We start from the raw sequence: 7,905 nt of genomic DNA on the forward strand, positions 1-7,905 counted from the left end.
GCATGTGTGGAAAACATGATGCAGGTAATTGCCCAAACAATGTGACAAGCAACGCTTGATTAATTATACAAGTAGATTGTTCCCTGTATTTTCAGAGACAACATTATTTGCAAAGAAAGATAGTGTGGTTCATTGTCCACCATTTTATTTGACCAATCCAAACATATTCAGCATTATTGTCACCACAAGACATTCATTAAGTCTAGAACTGCAAATTGATAGGCGTGGACAGTACCAGGGCGATATATGAGCAGGCACCGGCCAATGCTCTCACCCAATGCAAGCAGAAGGGTCATGGGAAAAACAATGCACCGGCATGGCCAGTTGCACAGGATATACGTTGCACTTTAAGGACTAGTTTGGGAACACTATTTTTCCAAGAGATTTTAATTTTACCAAGAGAAAATGAAGGTTTCCAAACTAGCCCTAAAAAATAGAAACCGCGTCCAAAAATGAGCGGTCAGTTTAAGATGCATGGATTATTTACCCCAGCTAAAAGGCCACAGATCTAACCAAGGTGGTTCTATAGATTGCAGGTTAAATTTTCACACAATGATCCCACATCCAGCACCACATTAAACCCTTCAGACATCTGTAGGGCCCATGAGATGTGCCAAGGTCGCAGTTAGGGTTGTGGCCTGGCCGCCGTATCAGTGCCAGTGGAACAGGCTCCCCCATCTAGAGCCGTCTCTTCCCCTGTATTTATGACTCTTGGTCCTCTCACATGACACTAACAAGATCAGCAGCAAACGGTCTACTCTTGCCTCTCCTTCTCTCTCTCCTCCGATCCTCTCACTTTTTCGAGCTTGTGCATAAAAGGAGATCGAGCAAGCAAAATTTTCCTCACTTTTCGCATACTTCCTCAGCTCCCACCCCTTCTTCTATGATCAGATTCATCAGAGGCTATATTTAGCACACGATTGAGACAGCAAGTACGTGCATAGGCCGCAGCTACAGCCTGCGTATATTCCTGTGCCAGCCGTGCACTACGGCACTTTCTTCCCTGCGCGCGGCGGCGGCGGCCACCAATGGAAGACGGCGGCATGTGCGAGCTCGTGATCGGCGACCACCGCAACCTCCGGCACCGCCTGTCGGGAGCCGAGGACCTCTTCAGCATCGTCGGGACGTGGGAGGAGCGCACGAACGGCGCCAGTGGTGGTGGTGGTGGTGGAGGTGGTTCTTCTGCGGCTGCTGTCCGAGCATATAGCCAGGGCTGCACTGCTGGCACCGCGGGAGCTAAAACGGCGGCTGGGACCAACAACAGCCGGCGGCGCACGGGCGACGAGGAGAAAGGCGGCAGCGCTCCCGCGCAGAAGAAGCACAAGGGTTCGTCAGCGGTGTCCGATGACGAGGGAGCGGCGAAGATGTCACACATCACGGTGGAGCGCAACCGGAGGAAGCAGATGAACGAGCACCTCGCCGTGCTGCGCTCGCTCATGCCCTGCTTCTACGTCAAAAGGGTAAGACTAGTACTTATAGCTAATAAGCTATAAAAAATCTAGTAATCTACTACTAAATTGTCTTAAAATATAGCAGTATATATATGCATTCGTTGCTCTTTTGTTCTACGTTTGACTTGCTAGTTAAGTACTTCCTACGTTTTAATTTACAAATTATTTGAGCCTTTTCTAGATACATATATATATTTTATATATATCGATCTAGATATATTGTATATATATATAGGTACAAAATAAAAGTTATATATAATCTAAGATAGAGCGTGTAGTATTCAGCAAATCTCTAGGTACGCATGCGTAATGTTCCATCGCATGATTTTTAATCTAATATAAGCCAGTTTCGCCCTTGCTTGATTTGAACAAAACAGGAGTAGTAATCCAAACTGAAAAATACCGCAGCGTCTTTGATTTTTAATCGAATAAGCTTTCCTTGCATGAATTGATCACAGATTCACAGCAGCATATGTATCCAACTGAAAAACGCCGCATCATATATTCGATTTTTAATCCATTAAGGCATTCCTGCATGTTTGTATAAAACAGCAGTAATCCAGCTGAAAACACACCGCGCCAAGACCGAGAAAAAAACACGACTAGCAAAACTAAGGGCAAGACCTTAAAAAACCGAATATAATACTCCTATATGCTGATATATGCATGTAGCTTGTTAATAACCTAGATTTTAGTTTTTTACTGACGACTGCAGGATCATGCATCAAATAAAACAACAACCATCCTCGTTTTACAAGGTGCAATAATCGGTGGAACTATACATACCTATTACACGCACCAGACTTGCATCCTATTGCACTTGGCAATAAAACAACAAAAAGACAGATCGAGATGCATACATGCTACAGAAGAGGAGGCAGGTACGGTCATCAAGTGCAGCTATAGACAGTATATGGACGATCGTACACCGTCCTTTTGCATGGATACATATCACATACAAGCATGTTTCGTTCAGCCTGCAGCATACTACTGATGTTTTGTACAACCATGCAACCAAATACAGCGCCACACGCTCGCTTCTCATAAAAAAACGGTTTTTTAAGATCCTCGTGCTCTTAGTTTTGCTGTTGTTTACAATCTTGAAGGAGGTTGCATGGAAAGAAAAAAAAATGGTGTAGCATGTTGACTGCTCATGTTGCTCAGGTGATCAGCAAGCAATATATATAAACATAACGAACTGCATGCAGGGTGACCAAGCATCCATCATAGGCGGGGTGGTGGACTACATCAAGGAGCTTCAGCAGGTGCTGCGTTCGCTGGAGACGAAGAAGCACCGCAAGGCGTACGCGGAGCAGGTGCTGAGCCCGCGGCCTCTCCCAGCAGTCAAGTCCACGCCGCCGCTCAGCCCGCACGTCGCGGTGCCCATGAGCCCCCGGACGCCGACCCCGGGCAGCCCGTACAAGCCCGCATCCGGCGCGGCGGCGACGACGACTGGAAGCTGCAGACTCCCACACCGGGCCGCCGCCGCCGCCGCCGCCTACATCGGAACGCCGACGACGTCGTCCTCCTCGTCGTCCTACTCGCACGATCAGCAGCGGCACTACTCGACGTACCTGCCGACCCTAGACAGCCTCGTGACCGAGCTCGCCGCGCAGGCAGCAGCCTGCAGCAGGCCGGCGGCGTCCGGCGGGCTCACCCGGCTCCCCGACGTGAAGGTGGAGTTTGCAGGGCCCAACCTCGTGCTGAAGACGGTGTCTCACCGCTCGCCCGGGCAGGCGCTCAAGATCATCGCAGCGCTCGAGAGCCTCCCGCTGGAGATCCTTCACGTCAGCGTCAGCACCGTGGACGACACCATGGTGCACTCCTTCACCATCAAGGTATTATATACTGTAGATCGACGTGCATGTGTGTACTTTTCCCACACTTTCTTATATATATAAACACCGAATAAGATCTAATAACAACAAATAAATATAATTGCCAAGTTCAACACACATGCACAGGATCATGCATGTGGATATATATTAACACAACGTATTAAAAGACTGACAGAATGATCTCGTATGCTCACAAGAAGATAATGAGACTAATTTATGTATTTTTAAGACACTTTACACTGCTGAATTAAGGATGGACCAGGCCGGATAGCAGGCATTCAATTGGGAACAGTACTATATGTGTTAGGATGTGCTCATTTCATGTGAGCTCTAGTGTGTGTGTGTGTGTATATATATATATATATGAGAGAGAGAGAGAGAGTAGAGTAGGAATATCTTGCTGTCATGCATATATTTTCATGAATACATGTACACTCTATGTAACCTAGTAGCTTGCTATTCATGCACCCATATACTTTTTAAAAATTACTAATTGAAAATGTTCCTTCTGTACGCATATATATGCATGTTCTCGTTGTTTTATGGACGACCCTATGCGCGTCCACTGCACGTATTTTAAAAGAAGAAGAAATATTGCTGACAGTGTGCAACTCCTGGCTCTGCCTTTCTTATTTTCTGTGTACGTACAGATTGGGATCGAGTGCGAGCTCAGCGCGGAGGAGCTTGTGCAGGAAATTCAGCAGACGTTATTGTGATAACGTAGGGTTGTTGTTGGCTTATACTTGCACTGGCTAGCTACGTACCTGCATGCATGCATGGCTTCCATGCATTATTCACAGTTAGTAACAAGCAGAGCAGCAGCAGGGTGCAATATAATCTACGTCCGGCTGTACTGTACGTACAAGCTGTTGGCTCTCTAGTAGTACGTAGTTAGTTTAGCAGTATGCTAGAGACAGATGGCTAGCTGTTATGTCTTCATTTTTCACTGCTGATCGAATAATGGATCGCTTTTTCGATCGATCTTCATCGACCTGTGTGTACGTTCTTTCTTTCTCTTGTATATCTGCGTACTGTTGATCTCTCATGCTTTTGCATTTGCATGGTACGTATATATATATATATGCATATATATATATATATATATATATATATATATATATATATATATATATATATATATATATATATATATATATATATATGCATGCACTATTACACATCTGATTTGTAATAACGTACGGCTCGAGATCAGCAGATATCTGTTCAGTGGACCCCAAACCAATAAGTCGCATCTAAAGATGTATTTATACAGGTGTAAAGATGTATTTATGCAGGTGATTTCTGACTATAATAAGTTACCTCTATAAATGCATTAGGAGGATGTTATTACTAATTAACCGTCTCTTGAAATAGAAGCGCGCGTTTAGAGGGTACGGTGGTGGTGTTGGTAGTAACAGCCAACTCTACAAAGACATTTATATAGAGATAGCTAAATAAAAAATAAAAAATTCTAATTAAGGGGTGAAGGATTTCATTTTCATTACTTTCGAGGCGGGTACTTTAGGGTCTGTTTGGTTGGGCTGTGGCTGTAAAAAAAGTTGTTGTAGGATGTGAGTTGTGGAAAAAGCTGCTGTAGGCTATGAGTCGTTAAAAAGCTAAAAACTGTTTGGTGGAAACCACTAAAAGTCGTTAAAAATTCTTCGATATATGTTTTCACAGTTCCATCCGAAAAGCCACTAAAAGCAAGTTCAGGGGTGCTTTCAGATTTGCATTGTGAGAAAGTCAGCTTTTAGAAAAAGCTGCTTCCTAGATCCAGTCCTTTGGTTGGCTTTTGGCTTTTAGGGGACAAAAGCCAAAGCCAAAAGTCAAACCAAACACACCCACTACCGGAATCGCCGCCTTTGCCGAGTGCCTGAAGTACTCGGCAAAGCCTTAAAAACACTCGGCAAAGGCTTTGCCAAGTGTCGCACTCGACAAAGAAGGCTCGGCACACAGTGCATCGACAAAGCCTTCTTTGCCGAGTACTTTTTTCGGGCACTCGGCAAAGAGGTTTGCCGAGTGACAGACAATACTCGGCAAAGAAAAGCAACCGTTATGGCGTCGGGTGACGGAGACAGCATCTTTGCCGAGTGTCCCGGGTGACACTCGACAAAGGAGTTACCTTTGCCGAGTGTTGTCGGTCAGACACTCGGCAAAGAATCCATCTTTGTCGAGTGCCACCTAGGACACTCGGCAAAGACCCCACCAGAGAGGGTCCCCATGCCAGGTTCTTTGCCGAGTGTCCCCAGCGGCACTCGGCAAAGCGTGCTTCTTTGCCGGGTGTCAGGGACATTACACTCGGCAAAAAACATATATCGGTGTCCAGGTCTTGGTTCTTTGCCGAGTGCTATGGCCTGGACACTCAGCAAAGAACCTCTTTGCCGAGTGTTACACTCGGCAAAGTGACCAGTAGGCACCTTTTTTATTTGTTTTTTATATTCCATCCAAACAAACAAAAGATATCACATATACATCACATATATACATCACAGATATCGTCACAAACATAAATAGCCAACACAAACAGTATTAACACAAATTCTGACTCTGGATCCTCGGTACGAACGAAAGGTGCCGTAGGATTGTCAAGGTGATGTCGAGCTGCCTCTTCTGTCCATCACCAGAGTCTACCTCCATGAACCTAGACGATTTACACTTGGGACAGTACTTTGCCTCCGCGTATTCTTTCCTAAATAGCACGCAGCCCTTCGGACAAGCATGAATCTGCTCATACGTCATCTTGAGTGCACGAAGGAGTTTCTGTGCCTCGTACATTCTCTTTGGCAGAACGTGATCATCCGGAAGCAGGCTCCCAATAACCGTCAACAAGCCATCGAATACGTCTCTACTCATGCTGTACTGCGACTTGAACGCCATTACACGCCCAATGACATCCAGCCTTTGCAGTCGGCTCTGGCTCGTCATCCATACATCCTCTCGTGTATTGTGCCTTCTGATAGTCGTTCAACATATCCGCTACCCCCGCATCCGCGTCATAATCCTTGACACGTTGTCTCAACATATCCTCTCTCGTACGATGCGCTTCACCATGAAAGATCCACCGAGTATAGCCCGGTATAAATCCATTCTTCCAAATATGTTCTACCATGGCCTTCTTTGGTTTTCTTTTCCGGTTGGCACATTTGCTGCACGGGCATGGGACTAGACTCGCTCCTTTAGCAGCTTCGCCATATGCCCGTTCCACGAAATCATCGGTCTTTCTAATCTATTCAGTGGTGACATCGTTCCTTCCTCTACGGCCCGTGTACATCCACTCACGGTCCTCCATCCTATAACATATATAACCGACTATAGTTTAATATAACATGTAAGACATCTGCAAAAAAAATAACTCAAGTCTATCAACAAAAAATTCGGCAGCACCTCCCCTGTACGGGGATGTTTACAAAACCTGCAAATAAAACTAGCAGCACGATGGCTGACATCCACAAATATATCTAATTGACACACATAGTATAAACTCCCTAAATTCAATAAACATGTAGTATAAATTTAATAAACACACATACTAAATTCAATAAACACACAAAATTCATTATAAACACATAATATAAACACGTAGTATCTGAGAGCACCTAGAGGGGGGGGTGAATAGGTGATCCTGTAAAACTTCAAAACTTAAGCCACAAAAACTTGTTAAGTGTTAGCACAATTATGGCCAAGTGGCTAGAGTGGAGTCGAAACACAATAACCACAAGAAATCAATCACAGAGATGACACGGTGGTTATCCCGTGGTTCGGCCAAGTACAAAACTTGCCTACTCCACGTTGTGGCGTCCCAACGGACGAGAGTTGCACTCAACTCCTCTCAAGTGATCCAATGATCAACTTGAATACCACGGTGTTCTTCTTTTCTTTGCTCTTTTCCCGTTTGCGAGGAATCTCCACAACTTGGAGTCTCTCGCCCTTACAATAGAGTTTCACAAAGAAGCACGGAGTAAGGGAGGGAAGCAACACACACAAATCCACAGCGAAACGCGCACACACGGCCAAGAATCGAGCTCAAAAGACTGTCTCCAAATTCTCACTAGAACGGAGCTCGAATCACTTAGAATGACAAACAAATGCGCAAAGACTGAGTGTGGATGATCAAGATTGCTCTAAGGTTGCTTGGGTATCTCCTCCATGCGCCAAGGGGTCCCTTTTATAGCCCCAAGGCAGCTAGGAGCCGTTGGGAACAAATCTGGAAGGCCATCTTTGCCTTCTGTCTCGTGGCGCACCGGACAGTCCGGTGCACACCGGACACTGTCCGGTGCCCGATTTGTTTCCATAAAAAGCTCATCCGACCGTTGCTTTCTGATGCAGATCTGCGCACAGTTGGCGCACCGGACATGTCCGGTGCACACCGGACAGTCCGGTGTACCTTTCCGACCGTTGGCTCGGCCACGTGTCGCGCGCCGATCGCGCGGCCGACCGTTGGCCCGGCCGACCGTTGGCTCACCGGACAGTCCGGTGTACACCGGACAGTCCGGTGAATTTTAGCCGAAGTCGCCGGAGAAAAATCCGAGAGCGGCTGGTTTGCCCCGCGCTGGTCTGGCGCACCGGACACTGTCCGGTGCACACCGGACAGTCCGGTGCCTCAGCCCGAAACAGCC

At 46.2% G+C, this 7,905-nt stretch overlaps 1 protein-coding gene across 1 annotated transcript; it reads left to right on the forward strand.

The window, feature by feature from the left end:
- Positions 1 to 743: 743 nt before the first annotated feature.
- On the forward strand, positions 744 to 4,309 carry LOC100194372 (uncharacterized). Its single transcript, NM_001139407.1, has 3 exons — positions 744 to 1,460; positions 2,660 to 3,289; positions 3,940 to 4,309. Exons 1-3 carry the CDS (start codon positions 1,029 to 1,031, stop codon positions 4,003 to 4,005), a joined length of 1,128 nt encoding a protein of 375 aa, NP_001132879.1. The 5' UTR covers positions 744 to 1,028; the 3' UTR covers positions 4,006 to 4,309.
- Positions 4,310 to 7,905: the final 3,596 nt, after the last annotated feature.

Source organism: Zea mays, chromosome 4, assembly GCF_902167145.1.
Source record: "Zea mays cultivar B73 chromosome 4, Zm-B73-REFERENCE-NAM-5.0, whole genome shotgun sequence".
NCBI classification, from domain to species: Eukaryota; Viridiplantae; Streptophyta; class Magnoliopsida; order Poales; family Poaceae; genus Zea; species Zea mays.

What these genes read in the sequence shown, in the direction of transcription:
- LOC100194372 (NM_001139407.1), top strand. Translation starts at nt 1,029, where the DNA reads ATGGAAGACGGCGGCATGTGCGAGCTCGTGATCGGCGACCACCGCAAC. An exon ending in CCTGCTTCTACGTCAAAAGG is followed by an intron (nt 1,461 to 2,659) that starts GTAAGACTAGTA and finishes AACTGCATGCAG; the next exon opens with GGTGACCAAGCATCCATCAT. An exon ending in TGCACTCCTTCACCATCAAG is followed by an intron (nt 3,290 to 3,939) that starts GTATTATATACT and finishes GTGTACGTACAG; the next exon opens with ATTGGGATCGAGTGCGAGCT.